Source organism: Ciconia boyciana, chromosome 5 (assembly GCF_034638445.1).
Source record: "Ciconia boyciana chromosome 5, ASM3463844v1, whole genome shotgun sequence".
In the NCBI taxonomy this organism is placed as follows: Eukaryota; Metazoa; Chordata; class Aves; order Ciconiiformes; family Ciconiidae; genus Ciconia; species Ciconia boyciana.
Genome location: NC_132938.1, coordinates 68,291,299 through 68,311,411, shown reverse-complemented (window position 1 = coordinate 68,311,411; position 20,113 = coordinate 68,291,299). Strand labels below are relative to the sequence as shown.

General features: G+C 37.0%; 1 protein-coding gene across 3 annotated transcripts in view; it reads left to right on the top strand.

Annotated features, from left to right (window-relative positions):
* ARHGAP10 (Rho GTPase activating protein 10) overlaps window positions 1-20,113 on the top strand; it is a 151,442-nt gene that overhangs the window by 57,440 nt on the left and 73,889 nt on the right. For 2 of the 3 annotated variants that reach the window (XM_072861792.1, XM_072861791.1), the window contains 8 exons: window positions 1,001-1,102; window positions 4,304-4,414; window positions 6,490-6,594; window positions 10,573-10,702; window positions 12,327-12,433; window positions 14,129-14,223; window positions 18,152-18,233; window positions 19,374-19,416. In XM_072861792.1, coding sequence (XP_072717893.1) covers window positions 1,001-1,102; window positions 4,304-4,414; window positions 6,490-6,594; window positions 10,573-10,702; window positions 12,327-12,433; window positions 14,129-14,223; window positions 18,152-18,233; window positions 19,374-19,416 — 775 coding nt within the window. The remainder of the gene's footprint in view (window positions 1-1,000; window positions 1,103-4,303; window positions 4,415-6,489; window positions 6,595-10,572; window positions 10,703-12,326; window positions 12,434-14,128; window positions 14,224-18,151; window positions 18,234-19,373; window positions 19,417-20,113) is intronic. The other variant, XM_072861793.1, reaches the window with a different exon arrangement.

Below are 20,113 nucleotides of genomic sequence, written 5' to 3'. Positions count from 1 at the left end.
AAATCAAATTCCAAATTGACAAATGATGGAAAAGTATTTTAATTGAACTGCTTTCTTTCTGATGAGTAAATCTGTCAGTTCTTGAACATGTAATTTAATGTTTGATTTTATTTATTTTAGATTATTTTCAACTGCAATTAGTTATACTAAAAATAGCTTCAAAACTGGTTAATTGATTTCATCAATACTGATTTCTGTTGTAACACACAGAGTTAAGAAACTAGAACTGAGGAAATGAAAGGGTTGTTTTACAGTGTCTTCTACTAAATTACATCCAAGAACTCAGATTTTAGAAACACTTAATTGCTGTCCCTTTTCCAATACATTGCTTTTGATAGTCAGAGAAATGGATTTGCACATGCAAATGATACTCATATGTGTCTGTGAGAGATTCTCTTTTGCTAGCATGATTTTGTTTTATGGAGATTTTTCTTTATTTTAAGAAGTTTTTTTTCACGGATGCAACAACAGTCTGGTGGAAACAGGAATTCAGCACAGAGGTCTTTGTATGGCTTTAAAATCAAGAAATACTAAGGAATATGGAGCTGTATTTGCTTTGGGTTTTGAACTGCGAAGCCATTGGAACTTACTCAAATGATGTTTTTACACTTTTCCCCTGTCAATTATTGAAAAAAAGAACTTTATGTGAAACTGGTACTTCCCTTGAAGTCCTCTATTGAAAACCAAGATGGTATGGATGATCCCTGAAAATAATGAAAAATGCAGTAAATCAAGAGGTGTATTTTTGGCTTTTTTAACTTAGAAGATATAAGCATTCATGTGATAAACTTCACCATAATGATGCAATGGGATTTCATTTCAAGTTAGCATTTAAATTAATTTAAAAAATTAGTTGGAAACATACTTTTCCTTCGTTATTGGAGTGATGATAGTTTGTTTCTCTTGTGTTTCTGATTAAGTAGAATTTTAAAAGAAGAAAGGAGGAGGCTTTTCTTACATTTTTATATATAAATGAATGTTACTTTGTTTCTGTGTCTAGGAGGAAAAGAAGAAGTTTGATAAAGAGACAGAGAAGAACTACAGTTTATTAGAAAAGCATTTGAATTTATCAGCTAAGAAGAAAGAGCTACAATTACAAGAGGTATTCTTGCGCCTCTTTTTTAATGTAAGCTGCAGGCTTTTGAATAGGTAGATACATTTTATGCAAATGCAAAACCAGCATTCATAGTGGTAAAAGGAAAATTTCTGTCAACTGGAAAGGTTGATGAGAAAATCAGTATTTGCTGAACTTAGCAGTGTACCCCTACCATTTTCTGAATCGAAGGCTTTACTTGACATGTGTATGAGGTACTGAACATCATGTTAAATTTTTATATAGTTAAGGGAATAGCAAAGTGCAAGTGTATTGTGAAAAACTCTGCCTTTCTTATGAGACTTCACCATATATGTAATTTGCATTGCATTGTTTGTATTAACTAAATGTCTTGTGTTAATGCTTAATGCAAAGTATGGCAAGACTTATATTCCTGAAAGAAGCGTTTTTGTGCATTATTTTTTTCCTTCTCATGTTTTGAAGATCTGTTTTTTTTTCAAGTAATGCTACAAAAAAGTTTGTTGACAATTTATGACTTAAAAACAGATCTATTTTGCCTGGCATTCCTTCTGTCCCTGTGGGTTTATTATCATCATCCTTATTTGTAATAGCTTTTATTTCTGGAGCAGCAGCAACTAGTATGTGAGAAGATAGCAGAGAAATCTTGCAGCGACTTGCTGTAGGCAGAAGGATTTTTTTTTTTTCAGAGAAATGTAATTATGTCAGAATTATTAATGCTTAGTCTATGAATGCCTTGTATCATTAAATATTTAATGTTTTCCTCAGAGTTAACCCTTCTCCCTGCTTTTTACCCCACCCCAAATAGTCTGTGCTATCTTTCATTAAAAATGGGTAATGTATCTGGCAAGTTACCTAGGAACTTGAGAACTTGGGTTGTTCTCGAGTTTCACTAGGGTGTTACTTCTCCATACTGTATTTGCAACATAGGCCCTCATATGCATAAACAAGTGTCTTTTGGGGAGTCGAGTTGTCCCAGTGAAGTTAATGGGCATTGCTCATGTGTCAGGACCTCTACTTTTATCAAATTGATCATCTGCCGAAGAACTTGATGCAGAAAGAATGAAAAAGTACTAATTGTGATCTCTTACTTGATGATATTGAGAACCATATTTTGAAGTCTGAAATGAGACCTAACCTCAATGGAAAAATACAAAATGCCTGCAAGAGGCATTCTGAAGCTGTATCAAATACAGTCTGAAGTTTTAAAGCATGTGTGAAGACTAGAATGAGCAAATAGATTTGTTTTGAATGTCCTTCAAAGTTTCATGAACAAAAATTCTGAAATTCTTCAGTCAAGCTCTTTCATTTGTGCATTTAATTTTGGAGTATAAATGTATAAGCAATTAAAAAAAAAAAGGACTTGCAGCATGTTGTCAAAGTGCTAAATAGGAAAAACTTTCTTGCACAAGTGTAGAAAATAGATATATCTAATTGCACAGGAACTTCCTAATTTAGTATTATACATGACTAGTTGTGTCAGCTCCTGACTGGAGTAAATAAAGGATGCAGGTACAAATTTGACAAAAATTTGATGAAAAACATGCCATGTTGTGGACTCTGTCTTACATTAACGTAGCCTTTGACTCTCTTAGTGGAGGGATATTCCTGGAATTTCACTGAGGCACGGTGTGTATCTTATTTCTGTATTTCTTCGGCAGTACACAAAGTACAATGCAACAGTGAGTGAACTTGCTGGGTGCACAGTGAGGCTCATGCCTCAAAAAACTGAGGAGAGATGTGATAATTTATTTACAGGGAAATGGAGAGGAATTAATAAAATGTCTGTGTTGGGTATTGTATTCTTGGGCAGGGGATGACAACCAAAACAATAAACAACTGAAAAACAAAGAAGAGAGATAGAAACAGGCTTACATGGGGCTTTGGTGAATATGAGGCAGTCTTACTATCGATTAGCCAGATGTCCTAGCAGACCCACTTCATAGTCTTTTTCTATGGCTATCCTTCAGTACATGTATATATAATTAGAAGCTTTGCTGAAAACTCAAACACTTCCTGTATTGTGTGGTTTATGGATGCATGCAAATAGCTTGGCTTTTTGAAACAGGTTTCTTACTGATGTGCATATCAGTGCTTTATTTTTTTAATGGCATTTGTTGTTATGCCCCTTTAGCTGCTGACAGATTTCTAGCACAGGGCAGCAAAGCAAAGCATGCTTAAGGCAAAACTGTCTTAAAGCTAATTTGACTTATCCTCTTAAAGCATAGCAGTCACTGTTCTGCCTGAAGGATATAGTCTCAGTATTTAAGAGATAGTCTCTGATAGTAAGTCTGGTCCTTTCACCTAACCCTTTCTCCGTTCCCTTTTGTAATCTAGTGTAGAAGCGTTTGGTGTTATCACATGGGCAAAGACTAAGTGTTGATCACTTGGAGTATCCCTTTGTAGCTTTTCTTTAATGTGTTTTAATAAAGGTTTCTGTTCTTGGGCTCTTGAAGTTTTATAATGTAATGAGGGCACGTGTACCTTAAGTAATAACTTCATGAAATAATACATATATGCTAGAAAGTTAAATATTTATGTACAAATGAATGGCAGCTAAAATGTAGCTGTTCACCATCAATATGGTGTTGGCATTTCAGCAAAGCTGAGCTAAAAATCAGCTGCAGCTAATAAGGCTGCATTTTTAAATATTTGATGCTCTCTGGAAACTTGTGAAGTGTCTTACCAATAAGTGAACTTTTTAAAATTGCTTTTCTTGCCAGTCAGAGTGAGCACAGGTGTGGGATGGGTACAATAGCATTCTGGCTATTTACAGCAGTTATTTGGGTTATAGAGTAAAGCTTACAGTACCAGCAATGTGGTTTTCAACAATAACATTTTCTTCCTTAGTTTGACTGGAGAGATGATTTTCCCCTTTTCTAATGGAAGATGCTGCTAGCCCCCCCTCTCTGTTTGGGCAGGCACTGCTATTAAAGCAGTGCACAAGTACCTGCTCTGATTGGCTTGGATTCCATAGAAAAGAAGCCTGAAGAGGTGTTATTGGAATGTTTCTAAAAATTTAGCCTCATGATTCAAAACAACCTACATTATCTAGTAAAAGGGAATTGCTGCTGCCATTTAAAAGTAAATGAATGAGCTGTGTTGTAAAGGAACGAATCCCAGTCTGGAGAAAATTATCTTATCACTTGCCACTTGTATGCTATACATGTGTCATTTTGAAGCTGTCTGCAAAATGTCTTTGAAACTTCATTAGCTGTATTCTGTGTGCAGGCAGATAACCAAGTGGAGCAGAACAGAAAACACTTCTATGAGCTGTCCCTTGAGTATGTATGCAAGTTGCAAGAGATACAGGAGCGGAAGAAATTTGAGTGTGTGGAACCCGTAAGTACCCTGTCACATTCATAAGGGACAGAGGAGGAGTGCAATTGGACAAAAGCCAAGGAGCTCTGTTTTCTGGGAAAATGTATGCAATTATGTGGCTTAACAGAATTTAAAGCACTCTTGTTACATCTGTGCAAATTCCTAGTACAGATACACTTAACCAGGCACCTCAAAGCTTACCTCAGTAATTACACTTGATTTAGATCCATTGATGTTGGTTTTCAGAAAATATGTGAAGCCTTGTGCTGTACAGGAAAAACCTCGATTTATGATGTGAGTTAGAATAGAGGACTCAAGAAGATGATGTTGGGGTTAGACTTTTTGCATTTGTTTTTAACCACTGGAATGTTATTCCTGACTAATGTAAGGAATTTTGTTTTCAATATGAAGGTTGCACTTAGAGGCCTCTTAGTGAAGATGTGCAGATACAAATTAATTAAGAGGGTGCTGCTGGCTAAAAAGCTCATTATCAGGTAGTCTGATATGTTTGATTTCAATTGCAATTGAATCTGCACAGAAATCGAGGGGTTCCACTGAATTTCAGTGAAAATCATACATGTACTGACCAGACTTACTTAAATCTCTGAGAAGAGCTTATTCTAAAATTTTGTGAAATGTGCATTAGCTTCATAGTATAAATGCAACTTCATGAAACAACAAGATAACAGTAAGTGTAATACTGAGGTAAAGGGAGGATGGATTGTAGAAGTGAATTCCATTCACTCACACTCTGAAGTCTGTGTTTTGGGGCCCAGTGTATCCTTTTATTCTGATACAATTATTTTAATGTAATAATAAAAAAAGTCCCAGATGACCTTAATCAAAGTTGTTGGTCATTATGGACTTAATGAGAGCTGTATATTTTAATATAGCTTATTTCTGTATGAAAAAGTTGCTAAAATCCATAAGTGGGAATAAATTGCTTAAAATATATTAGCGTTCTTCAAGGAATGGGAAAATGTTGTGAAAAATGGTTGTGTGGGATTTTTTTGTTGTTGATGTGTTGGTATTTTTTGTTTGGTTTTGGTTTTGGGTTTTTAAATTTTCTCATTTTTAATGTATTTTTTAAAAAAACCCTAAATAGTTAGGGATTCAGTTCTTGTGTTTCAAACCATTTGAAGTTTCCTCAGAGCCAGACGAGAGTAATGAATCTTCAAATTATGTTTTTGAAACATGTCCCTTTCTCTTTTCTGAAAGCTCCCTCTGGATGGGGCTGAACTTTATGTTGCTCAAGTTGTATTTGAAGTTTTCACTAGGGTAGTAAACTGAAATTATTTAGTACCAAATTCTTATCCCCTTTTCCCTTCATAATACTTAGTGTTTTTTGCATTTTTGAAAATGGTTTATTTGCATATGACTTCGGACTTTATTAAATATGTTCTTCAGTTTGTTCTCTTTAATAAGGAGTTGTTCTTTCCTGTTTCACGTGCTTCTTTCCAACAACCTGAACCAAAGAGTAGAGGTAGGCAGTACTGTACCTCACCCTGTTTCCGATATAGTATAACTCATTCATTCTTTTAAATTGAAACACTGAAGTCAGAAACTGCAACGTGGATCATTTGCTGGTTCTGATAGGGGGTCTGATCTGCGTACAAAAAGCAGTGATGGGTAAAGTTACTGGAGGGAGAGCTTCTGTGAACAAACCAGTTGACTCTGTTATGAAAGTCATCTCAGCGTGGTTGTTAGCCGGGAGAGGAATAACCTGGGAAATGGTGACTAAAAGACAGAATGATCATTACCTCCTTGTGGACAAATATTTATTCGAGACATCATTGGTATCAGAGCAGCTGTAGGAAAACATTACCCAGGAAAGTCTGGGAGACAGGCAATGTGGTCAAATTTAAAGTCGAGATCAGTTGTGAAATTCCAGAGACAGGACCACCCAAAAATGTCTGCATACATAGCTGATCATTTGGATCTAAATAGTTATTCATAAATTGTAGGCATTAGTGGAAATTTGTTTAAAAAAAAAATCATTTTATAATCTCTCATCTTTTCGAAAAAGGCTACGTGCAGCAATCATATTCTGGTAGATGGAGTTTTTCATTCTAACAAGTCTTTTGTTTGTATTTCAGGTGCTATCATTTTTTCAGGGTTTGTTCACTTTCTATCATCAGGGATATGAACTTGCTAAAGACTTCAATCATTACAAAATGGCCCTGCAGATAAATATACAAAATGTAAGTTGAGATGGATATCTACGCCTTTTCTAACTTTTAAAATAAAGTCGCACACCTAAGTTGCTGTACATGCGGTATCTGTAATGCCAGCTCTCCTCGGCGTTAGTGCATTGCCTGTGAACTTCGGGGCTGTAGTGCCCTCCCCTGGCTAAGCAACCACATCGCTGAACGAGTCCTCGCTAGTTCCAGCGAGTTCTTAGTTCGGCATTTCTAATACTCCTCTAAAAAAACAACCACCGGGTAAAAGGCCTCCACTCCTTTTTCCAGCTTTTTATAGAGACATAACACAAGGATTATCATGAAAGACTTTAAAAACGAATGAAGTCTGTTAAAATGCATGCAACGCTGGAGAATCCAGAGGAGGGGTAATGAAATGCCAAGGTTCTCAGTGCTTTAGGTGCGTTTGAAATCGAGTATGTGGGGGTCATGTCTGAGGGTCATTGCTTGATAGGACTATATTATCTGTAACTAAGAAAAGGAAAGAAAAACAGCTGGGCTGATCAGCATTGCTTTTGGCATCTCTGCCAGCAGTGTGACTTGGAGTTTCTGTTTGTCTCAAAGCAGCCCTTTCAGGCAAGAACATCCCTGTTGGTTTGGGGTGGAGAACTGTAGAAGGAGACTTGGTGTTGGCACCCATGGCGTATTTGACAAAACAGTGTGTTCCTTCAAGGGCAGGCTAACTGGGGCCCACCACTACTTAGTGTACCCTCACACCAAACTGCCCAGTGTGATCTGCTCAGGACTGGGAGGGCAGCAAGCAAGGTGGCAGGCTGACGCAATGGGACTGACGGAGTCACTAATCAGACGGTCTGTTTGCTTCCTTGAGATTTGTTAAAGAATAAAACTCGCTCAGAGGAACCTGGATGTGCCAGAGGCCTGTTGGTAGGGAACAAACCACGTACCTTACTGCGAACAAGCAATTCATGATGGTGCATCTGTTTTGTTGACCTCTAAGGGCACCTGGAATTAAGACACAGAAACTACTTCTCAGAGGTTGCAATCTATTTTTAGAAATGGCTTAAGTAGCAGGCAGTAGCAGGGAGACGGAGGGCAGAAGAGAGGATTATGGTTGCAGTAATACATGGTGACATGATTCATGTGTCATGATACCTACCATTCCTTTAATTTTCTTCCCATATGTTTAAGTCTCCAGTTTCCTATTGAGCTGTCATTTGGCTTGGGTAGGGGAACTGAGTAGTGGTAAGTTCATAAGCAGAATTCCATGGCAGAAGTCAGTGCTTCTGGAGGAAATTTCAGGACGGACTTGCTTCTTCGGTGTGCTTAGCTTAACAGAATGAGGAGCAGGACGCAGCCACAGTGGATAGAGGGGAGCTGATGCAAGGTCAGCAGGAAATGAAACATGAGAGGGAAGCTATGATACAGTTTTGAAGAGCTGTATTTCAGATTACAGATGGAAAAGAGCCAGTGAAGTGGTCTGAAGAAGTGATGAGGAATAAGAAAGCAAGCTAATGTCAACAGTTGCATTTTCAATTGACTGAATGGTATTACAGTGTGCCCCAGGAACTACAAAAGAGGCTGACCATTACAGCTCAAGTTTTATGAATAGTTAGAAAGAACAACCTGGATTTCAAAAAGCTGTAGAGAGAAAGGAGGCAAGGCTGAACAACTGTCTGAGGTAAGAGGAGAATAGAAGGAAACAGCTGAAAAGATAATGAGAGGACCTGACACGTTCTCCACTATGTTGAAGATGAACAAAACATCCCAAAGGAAAAATGAACTAGGGCTTGGCTGTGGTACAGCTGAGCTGCTGGCAGAACACTGGATTGACATGTTAGAAATTGAAGGGTACAAGATTCAGTAGAGAGCGCCTAGCTGGATATGGAGAGTGATGTGAGAGTTGCCAGCATAGCTGTAGTAATTGCCTTCCTTTTCATTCAGGTCATCTTTACTTTGAGAATTATGCTGTGGATTTCCTTTCCACACCCTGCCCCAGACCCTGCCTTTGCCTCACTCCCCCCAAAATGAAAGAAAGAAAACCAAAAAAACCTCCAAAAAACAAACACCCAGCCTTGTAGCCCAAGCTCCAGTAAACTGATTCTTCCAACAGTCTTATTCTCCTGTAAAAATCCTGCATCTCCAACTAGATTCCCCTGCCCTCCCAGGACTTTTCTCTTGTTATCTCAGTTCTGTGCCCAACCCCATACAAGCGTCCTTGCAGCCTTGACCATGTTCTCCTGCCCTGCAAGCAAACCTGGCCTTCCCTGGGAAGAGGAGGCATGGGAACATTGGTGCAGCAGCTGTGGTCAACCCCTGGTTAAGCTCAGGTTTGTCGCAGCACAAAGGGAGATTGACATTTTCTTGAGGTTTTTGGAGCCTGTGGTGCTCCATCCCACCATTCCCAGGGTATGTCACACACTCAGATTTGTGATCACTGCACAGCTACGACAAAGATCCTGGCAGGATCATTTAAAGCATCTAACCTTGGAGTGATCAGTGCTCAGACAGGAAGGTTTAGGTATGAGCAGTCTGTCACTATCAATTTTTTTGCCTTTGTCCTGAGTACAGATTTTATTTTTTAATGCAGCTCTCCTAGGAAATTATGAAAAGGAGCTTAGAAAATTGTTTGGAGCCTTGTAAATGAGTTTATGTGCAGGGTCTTACTCCAAAATTTCAAGCAAATGTGACCTGAAATTGAGATGATGGATATGGCGAAGGTTCAGAGCAGTTTTTTTGCCCGGAGGTAAGAAGGCAGTTGTACTTAGTCATCACCTAAAGAATATCTTCAGCTATCCTCTATAAAACATACGGGTATGGGTGGCTGCTCTGACCAGCTTGCATGGACTATGTTTGTGTCCATGAATAAACTCCTTCTAAGCATAAATCTGGAATTTGCATGTACAGATGGCCAGTCAGGAGCATAGTGTTATCTGTCTATGCACAAGAATGGATACTTGTTTATATTCATGATAAATTTGTCAGTGTATGCAACTGTATGCTTGTCCTGGGGAAAAAAAACAAATGGGTGAGGCAGCATTTTCAGAAGCTCATCCATTTTCAGAAAAATAAAGGTGCTCTCAGAAAGCAACAAGACCATATAAGCATGCATCTGGAAGTATGTGCTTTCCTCAAAACACATGTACCAACTGGGGAAAATACCAGCTTGGAATTTAAATGTATGTTTTCAGTTTGTGCAATTTGGGCAAGTGGGTATGTGGAGAAAACTAGGTATTACCATGATTGTTTTGGTTTTGTTATTTGCTCGTTGGCCAATTGCCAGTTTTTCAGACCAAACTGAAGAGTTTCTCGTGTCAGGTGTGAGCTGCTCTGTTATTTTGTGCAGTCCTATTGTATAATTTGTGAATGGTATGGTTACTTTCTGATTTTTTTTACTAATATTCTAATAAATATTTCTCTTGCGACTGCTTGCAAACTTTGGAATGAGTGACATTCAGGAATAATAATGAACTGGACTTTGTGTGTGTGTGGTGTGTGGGGTTTTTGTTTTTTTTTTAATGCTTCTGCTTGTGTGTGATCAAAACATTTGGCATGTGTGTAGTCTCAACGTGTATACATTGTTGGTGACCTTCCTGTCACTTTTTTCTCAATAACCACAGAAAATCCTCTCTTTCCTGACAACTAGTAAGAATCTCATGAATTAAGCCGACATCTGTAGTAATATTTTTCTAAGGAAACTTGAATATTCAAATCCAAAGTAATTTTGCCCTCAGTATTTCACTTCTTTCTGAACAGGTCAGCGCATTGTTTTAGAAATCTACTCTGACACTCTTTGTGTGCTTTCCACAGTTACAACAGCTAATATCTAAACCACACTTCAATTCTGAAGAGTATCAGAAAACTTGAAGAGTAAACATATACGGAAATTGTGCACTGACAGTCCTAAAATGCCGTGAATCATTCTCTCATTTTATAAATAGCTCTTATAACTATCTATCTTCCAGGAAGAGTAAGTCTTTCTTCCACTCTCTCTACTAATGGGTTTTTGCTGTCTTGTTTTAGACACGAAATCGTTTTGAAGGAACAAGGTCAGAGGTAGAGGAGCTCATGAACAAGATCAGAAGAAATCCTCAGGAACATAAAAGAGCAAATCACTTCACGATGGAAGGCTATCTCTACGTACAGGAAAAAAGTAAGATTTATTTTTGTATTCCTGTAGTGCCCATATTGTGCATACAGGCAAGTCTTATTTCTACAGGTAACATGAAGATGCAAAGGATTTACAGTTTATTAAACAGAGTCATCTGAGTAAATGTTCAAAGTCTCTAATGGCAGTGTTATTGTGGCTCATAAAAAGAGCAGGGTACTGGAATTGTGACAGTTCTTAGCAAAGGTGACTGAATTTGGGGAAGTTTTGTTTGACCAAAGGATGCATTTCATGTTATTTTTAATCCCTTACGAATGACCTCCCCTAGAACTGTCAAACATTTGTTGTCAGACAACATTAGTTGTCAAATTAGCCTCTGAAAATTGGGCTAGTTTATTATGATGAAATTGTAATTTCTTTGGTTCAGTGATATGCTTTCATTACCTAATTGTGATCATAGGGTCAAATAAAGCAGGCTATATGCTTGATAGCTAGTGTTGAAAATCTTGCTGTGAAGGTGCATGTCACCCAAATCATATCCTGTCAATACTTTGAACAATTATAGATCTTTCTCACTCTAGTAAAAAAGCTGAATAAGGTGCAGAGCTCTTATTGCTCAAGAAATGGCCACAAAGTAATTTTTTTAAATAATATTTTGCATAAATAATATTTTTTACATGTGTGCCCTAATAGAAAGTTTGTTTGCTTATTCTGATGAGAGACTTTTGTAAAATGTTTCACAAATTGAAGACTTTACAACATTCTTGATGGAAACATTGGTATTATGGTGTTCATAAATAAGTTTTAAGAGAACTAGCAGTAAAAAATAAGAAAAATTGTTGTTCTGTGAGATCAGTTCACTGGTCTTGGTCATCATGAGCTTTAGAATCAGCTGAAAGGATTCAGAGGAGGTGGGTATGCCTAAAGCTGAGTTGGGGAGGAGCAGGCCAGTGAGACCTTCCAGGTTAGGAATAGTGAAATCCTCTGTCAGCCTGAGCCAGTCATGAAGGGCTTCCCTGATACTCTGGAGCAGAGTACTTCAAAAGAGAAGATGCCTTTGCAGACCTTTTTTTAAAGAAAAGTAAATTAATAGAAGTGAGGAGATACAGAGGGTCAGAATCCAAGTTTTAACAGTTAACATTATAATGCAAATCTCAATAATACTGTATGCAGTAGGCTGGGCTCTTAAGTAAGTGTATTCTGTGTAGAGTGTGCACTGATAAATAGTTGGGAGTGAGTTTTGGTGTCAGAAAATGTGATCAGACCTTAATCAGTAGATAATGTAGAGCTTGCAACACAGGTGCATTAACCTGCAGTTATCAAGTGTAAAACTAGGTTTCCATGTTCTGCTTAAATAAAGTTTCCAAGGGATGTTTATTTTATTGGGAAAAATTATTTTGTCTGTAGTAGTGAGACAAAGATATGTTAATAATTCTTTCCGTTTATCATTAAGCATAGATGTGAAATACTACATATATCAATTTTTAGAACAGTAAGCACTGGTTAACATTTGTATTACTTTTTATAATGTTCTTAATTCATACCTTTGTTTTAAATACTGCATTATTAGGAATTAAGTAGGACTCTTAGGTATCATTTTGGAAAGCAGGAGAAGAAAATGCACAAACTGGAAAAAGTACATACTACCTAATGCTTCCATTTTATGTAGGGCCTGCTCCCTTTGGTTCCAGTTGGGTGAAGCACTATTGTACATACAGGAAAGAGACAAAGAAGTTCACCATGATCCCATTTGAACACAGATCAGGAGGGAAAGTTGTAAGTATATTTTTATATTCTACTCTTATACTTTCCCTGTATCAAGATCAGAGGATGTGTCAGGTAAGATGTGCCAAGTACTTTCCCTCTCTGTCTCATTGCCCCTCTTTTACTTCTTTCTTCATCCAATTCAGTCTGCCATTTAAGGACATTAACATAAAGTAACAGATGGATTCATAGATAAGAATTCTGCAGCCTTTTCAGTTGCTTCCTTTTAGAAGACCGGAGAACATGGTACAGATAACATGCAGTGTTTCACCACTGAGGATCTGGTTTATCCATGAGGCATTTAACTTGTTAAAGTATAAATCAGGAAAATGTAATAGACTTAGAAACTTCTTTCTTACATGCTCCGGTCAGATTTTTCTTTCAGATGTAAGTACTAGAAGAGGGACTAGAAAAGAGGATTTTAATAGGAATATAATTTGTACTGACAACTGAATGTAATTTCAGTACCTTTGACAGCATCTGAAATATTCAAGACCCAAGACTCTGTTGATCTTTAAATGGCTTTAATTCCTATTGAAATAGTTGGGAATTGAGGGCACCCAGCACCTTCAGAGATGACGCATTAACAAATGCATTAATATGGGTGAAATGCATTTTGTTGCGAGGAAAAAGGATATCTGAAGCTGGGAAATAATGCTTGAGTCAATATTCCTGTAAATGCAGCACCCTGCCCTATCTTCAAATTTGGTTAGAAAATAACGTTGTTGGAATTTTATCAGGCTATTATATCCCATTAGCTTGAGCAGAGGGGAGATGACTTTCATCATTTTGAGGGCTGTGTATATTAACAAATATATTGAATTTGGAAGAATCTTTCAAAAGCTCTGGAAAACCTGCCATACTGAAAATTAGTGGCATTTGGCTTCCTTAATCATTTCAGTACTTCTATGAATTTTTTATCCTGATTTACTCTAATTGTAATAAGCCATTTTAGTTAATATAGTATGTGTGTAAGCATTCGGCATTCTAAAACACTTATGAAGCCATTTTTGTTGTATTAAAAGATCTCCCATTTTGAAACCCACAATGCAATTACTCCTTCAGTGACAATCTCCTGTGTCTGGAGATGTTGAATAAGACAAGAAATAATTAAAATATACAGTTAATCTGGTACAACTCATGCAGCATTCACAGATAAGCTTATTTGATTTCTGAATACTTAAAGGTAAAATATGATTCTAGTGTTGGTTGCTCTTGAAGAAAGGACTGGTTCTGTAAGAGATTACAGATAGTAAAGAACACTTACTTTGTTCTAGTTACTGCAGCAATAGCCTTTACTATGGAAATTGCTGTGTCTGACATAAAATGGGAGAAGTCTCTTACTCTCATTGTGTGCTTATATTGCAACATGTGCAAAATCTTTATAGCAAAAGATTTCTGTTAGTTTAAATTTCTGTTAAGTTAAATTATTCTGACATAGTTTAAATAGTACTGTGTCATGCTGTAAAGTACGAGCTAAAATGGACTCAATATTTTTGCATTTATGTCCCGTAAATGACCATGGAATTTATGTGCTATTGTGCAGAGACCTAAACGGCAACCATGAGCGAATTCTTTTGCAAGTGTCAGTTTTCAGTATAGCTTTTGCCATTATTTTAATGTAAATTTACCTTACTTGGTTTGTATAGCTGGCTTACTGAAGCTTTCAATTACTGTGTCAAGCATATAAAAACTTTCTTTTCACAGGGTGATGAGGAACTCTTTGTCCTTACGTATTGTACCAAAAGAAATATAGATACTATAGACAGGCGATTCTGTTTTGACTTAGAAGCTTCAGACAGGTAAGCTCCTGAAACACACGAGAAAGGACTCTTTCTAAGTAGTAGTTAACATTACTGTAATATTACTGTTGTGTTTTCTTCTTATTTTTTCTATGCTTGTTCAGACTGCCAATGCGAAATAGTCGCTGGAGGAGCAGGCGAGCACTGCCATGGCTCACTGGATTTTAACTCAGTTGTGTGTAGCAGAAGCAGGGAGGATCTAAACTGAAATGTACATTGTCTGAGCTCACATAAAAGAAAAGCGTAGAAAAAGTTAGAGAAACTATTATGAATTGCTGTTACTGTAGTGAAGAAACGTGGCTTAAATTGAAGTACATATAGCCATAGTGAAAGACTATGATCACAGTAGTAATTCATACAGTCATTACCATATTGTATCACAAGCCTGCTTTCCAAAATGACATGTTGCTGAGGGTTTATGCTGGATTCTCAGATTGAAAATAAGATCATTGGGATTTTGAGGCTTTTTGTGGCTGGTGTAATCATCCAGTGCATCTTGAACATTGTTGCCACTGCCTTTTTGAAACACCACCATTTTGTTGCTTTGTTTCAAAAGAGAAGAATTGCTTATTTATTTCGCTAAAAGGATCTTAAAATATGGTAAATATTGCTTTTCGTCAGCATTGTAGTCTTTCTTCATTTATGAAGGTGAGAGAATCCAACTTAATAGGGTACTGCAAATAAATATGGCTGTGGTAACGCTACGTTCTTTTGGTGCAGATTGTATCTCTGCAGAACAGGATCCTATCTAGCATTAAATGCTAGATATAAATTAGTGGACTGTTGCTGAGTTTTTGCATCCACCCCTTCTGAGCTGTTTTTAACTAATACATTTGCTCCTTACTTATACCAATTAATTACATTCTAATTTATGTAGTAGGTCTTCAAGTTTTATAGGTTTTTGTTTTTTTTCTGGTCAAATTCATAGTGCCCTTCACTTTAAACGCAGTGTGGCCAATGCTGTCAGGCCCCTCTGTCCTGTGATTGCTAGTGGTCTGCAAATATGTCTGTGATAAGGATCACATGCATGTGCACAGTCTTGGGTCAGAGGCTATGCCTAGCTTGCGTGGCCGGTCAGACTGCCTGCCTGAGGCATGCCTGTTTCTGTAACAAGCATTGGGTTACAACATTCTTGTCTTACCACAAGAATGCGAAACTACCACTGCATCTGAAAACTTCCAGTTCACATGGCAGATGACAAGATACTCATTTACAGCTCAGGTGGCATTTGTCACAAGTCTACAGCATGGTTTGAACTTGCATTTTTGATTTGAGGAGGATGTGGCTTAACTATTCTAACACTGTCTCCCAACAGTAGGAAAGGGAGTAAAGATTTAAAGTCTTGACATCAGGTCCTCTTGGGTTGGTGTATTGGTCAGTATGAAAAACAGATTTCAAACTGAGTCTGACAAAGTTGCTAAAAAAGTACTGTGAGAAATGTCAGTCTACCCCCCTCTGTGTGTCATCTCTGCTCAATAGGGTATCTGGAGTTTGAACAGAGATGGATGGAGAGCAGTGTTTCCTTGATCCTGCAAAACATTTTTTCATTCTCTTCTCTGGTAAAAGTGGGAAAAATCTAATCCATCTTTCTGTCCAGATATAATAGACACAAGTGGTCCACTGTGACCTTGATATCAGACATTTTTCTTTTAATAATGTATGTGTGTAGTACTGAGATGTTCCCATGGAGATTAGTTCTGTGCTGCAGGCCATTAGCTTGTTTCCTTGGTATCAGTTCAGGGCACGCTTATCCCTTGGCTTGTCCAAGTTAAAAAATAACATACAGATTGACGGCTGGCCATGGGGTTTTCTTTGTTCCTGTGCTGTGGAAGGAGGCAAGATTGTAAAATTTTGGGAAGGACTTTTCAGTAGCAAATGTTCAGCCTTGTGCGTGACTTGAGCATAGTTTGGAGCTAGCTGAATATTTACGCATTTTTCTTAAAAAAAAAAAAAAAAAGCTGAGATGATTCTTTTTTCTTTAAATTCTGATACTTATGACTATAAGCTCTGAGGGTGCTAGGATCCTGGCTAAATCTTTGGAAAGTGATGTTTTTTCTGTTTCTAGTACTCCATCATGTTTAGTTGGAGGTGACTAGTGGTAAATGTAGAGAAATTTAAATCTTAAGGAGAGAGCAGGGGTCTTTTGGGGTAGGAAAAAGACTTTCTATTGATAAAGAGCATTATCCTTCTGAAATGGTACTTAGATTTTAATTTTACAAATACAGGACAAGGAGGAGAAACGGCTTTGTCTCTTTTGACTTTAATTTGAAGACAAATAAATAATGTTTCATGCAGCCTATACTGAGTTTGATGTATTGCCTCTAGGTGATACTCTTTGATACCTTGACCGTTATAATTTCAGTGAAAAGAAGGAAAGTTTGCCCTGCATAAAAGTAACTTGTTTGGTTTTAGTTTTAACTAGTAAAAGAAAGTAGACAAGAAAAAACCAAATCAGCATGTCGTTTTTTTTAGTCAATGTAGCTAATTTCTTAGGGTATTTTTTTCTACCGAGTGATTAAGTCTGCATGTTTATGATAGTTGCAGCTCAGTGCTACTAGCAGACCAGTTTGCAGTTGAAAAAGCTGGTATGGCTTGAGAAGCTGCTTTGCTTACTGTTATTACTAATACCAATATTAGCTTGTTTTAGTCATAAAGGTTATTCTTTGCAGAAATTAAGGCAAGGCTTCCCTCACCCACTCTAAGAGCTCAATGTTTATCACTGAGAATAGTGAGAGATTCCATTTTTATGGCTTAATAGTCTTCTCCCTTTAACTAATCGAAAGAGAATGACTTGCTTGATTGCTGCCATTTTCCAAAGTTATAGTTGGGTCTCCTGAGTTTAGATTGGTTTGCTAGAGGGTGTGTGCGTGCCTTGTCCTCACATGTTGTCTGAAAAGAGATTTTGAGCAGGAGGTATTTGTACCTATAGAGTTTGATGCTGCAATTAAATTGTGTGGCTTGCTAAAATTTATGGCAAGGTGAAAATGAACTAGAAATGTCTCTAGTTGTAAAAATATGGTGTTTAGACTGTTACAGTTTTAAGTAAAAGTGGGATTTGTGCTGGTTTTCTGTGCTGTTGTTTTAAATAACGTTTTGCCCTACAGCTATTTTGCTACTTGAAGATAGATTTAATACAAGAGAGAGAGAATGTTATGAATTAGGTCTCCATTTCTATCCATCTCTATATAATGAGATATACAAATTTGCCAAAAGTATTGGCAGGCTGAATATAATGATTTTTTTTTTTTTTTAATTGGCAGAAAAATAATTACCCAAATAACCTGTTCTGCTTTTAACTCTCCTTGCTTTGTACGCTATGCAGAACCACACAATTACTCTTTTTAGTTTCCTATTATGTAAACACAAAAGTAGATTTATGTTAATCTCTGTTTACTAATCCCTACGTCCTACACTTGTCCATCTTTGTTTTTTAGAAAAGTTATAATAGTGGAGTTTTGTAATGAGATACTGCATTAAGACTTGTTTATTTTTTATAAGATATCTACTGGAAAACTATAATCATTGTCACTGCTCTAAAGCTGAAGACTACACATCGAATAAGTTGAGAAAAGCCTTTTTTTATGTAACAGCGCAGCAACGCGAGAGCAAGTTTATTTAGAATTTAGAAAACTCAGTAACTCCCAGCAAGTGTTGGAATCAGCAAGCTATCAACAATGAGCTATTTCAAATAAATAGTTTGCAGATTACATTCACTTTCCTTTTTCCTCCCTATCCTCCCTATTTCCTACTGTGTGTATCGGTTCTATACCTTCTATTTTAAAGATGGGCAGTGTTCAGTAGTTAAGCAAGAAAACCAACCCTGACTTTTAGGACAATGGGCTTTTGCTTGTAGTTGGAAATAGAATTTTACAAGACTTTTTTAGTTGCTGGTGAATGCAGTTACTCTGTGTGGTTGGTACATTTGCAGGCCTGGAGTTCCTGTGACCATGCAGGCATTTTCTGAGGAAGACAGGAAGCTGTGGATGGAAGCCTTGGATGGAAAAGAAGCTGTAAGCATAATTTTTTTTTTTAATATTCATTTATAGAGTAATGGAGAAGTTCTCTCACCCCTTGCTTCCTGATCCCATTTATACTTTAATAAACTGGGATTATGTAGTTTGCAAAATGATAGATTCAATGAGGAAAGAATAAAAGTTAAAATTCAGGAGAGATGAGTAACTCGGTAAAGCTCAGCATAGGTAACTACTAACGCTGATGTGAGATATTTTTCATTGTAGTGACAGCATCAATTTTTAGAAATGGTTTCCCATCACAATGTTGATATTGGTATTCTAGAAAATGTCTAGTATAAGCATGTCCACTTAGCCTTATGCTGACATACTGCATTCCAGTGGCAAGACTTGTGTGAGTTAGTTTTATGGTATTATTATTATTATTTTTTTAAAACTAGATCAAAAAAATCATTGTCAATGGGAATGAGGTTGTACTTGAATTTGCTTAATTTCTGGTTCACATCAGGAAATGGGTCTGAACTGCAGAACTGAAACACACTGCAGATTATTCTTACAATCATAAATATTATATTGGTCTTGTGGGCCAAAAATAATGGGGTTTTCTAGTCAATGACACAATCATGTGTCTGTCCTCAGTAGTTGGCTACTGGGGAGTTTAGCAGTAGGTTTTATTGACATCATTGTTGTAAAAATCTTGTTTCATCTGCAGAGGTGTTTATTGCCATCACATGTTGTCTGAGCTGGACTCCGCAGTAAGCTTACAGCTTCTGGGAATGGTGAGCTGGGACATAACTCCCAGGATTCACCAAAGCAGTTCACAATGATCTGAGTGAACTTGAACTGTGGGAAGTTAACCTGCAGAGTCTCATAGGAACATGGAGCACGTAAATCACAGTTAATTTCAGTGGCTATAACTAGCATTCTTCTGCTCCCCCAGGAATTGTATTTGTTGAGAATGTTTTAAAAATTTCACTCCTTAAAAAGTGTGATTATCTACTTTTTGAGGGGGCACGGACCTCTGGTTCTGCTGTTAGAGCTGTTGTAGTTAGAGGTGATATGTTCTAGCTGTAAATGGCTGTATTTGTGCCTACTGGGCATTAAGATTGGGGCTGTCTCATTTCTGGTTTCATAAAATTCTTTAAAATAATTTGTGTCTTTTTACTCTTTTTGTGTTAGCTGTTCATCAATTTGAATAGAGCAAATGCAAAACAAGAGGGAAGTAAGTATTTGAATTACTATTGAAGCTGATTTTTGTTAACATTTTACAATTGAGAAAGGCAAAGGTAAATTTTTTTTCTGTGGATCCAATGTAATTAAATATTTTATTTTTTATCTAGAGTTCTGAATATACTTTGTGGATTTTGTAATTAATGGGTTTTCACAGTAATGCAGTTTGATACATACATAAGAATCGTAGGACTGGACATAAGCTAGAGAAACAGTCTGATTGTTTTTGCGAATTTACTTCATGCTTAAAATTGACTCAAAAAAGGGTTAATTTGTATGTAAATGCGTCACAATTTCTTAATCCAGACTGTGTGTACACATCTGTTAGAATGCATAAGTATGGTTTTAAAAGCAATCACAGCTGAACATAAAGGTCAGCAAAAAACCTGAATGCTTTATTTAAAATGTAAACCATAATATGGAAGTGGAAGAGATGGCTTTCTTTAAATGACATTAGCTTTCTTCTGTTAGCAAAGTATATGGGTGAAAAGTTATCCTTCTTGCATTATCAGGCAATTTATGCTTGCCTTTTTTTTAACTAAATTGTTGGTTAAAGCTGGATCCTGGTGTTATTAATAGAAGTTTTTCCACAGATTTTTATTTTTGTGGTGCAAGACCCAGGTCCCCAGGAGCAAGGAGGCCAGATGTTTGGGGGAAGGGCAGTTTTGCAATATAAGCTTTTAAATGAA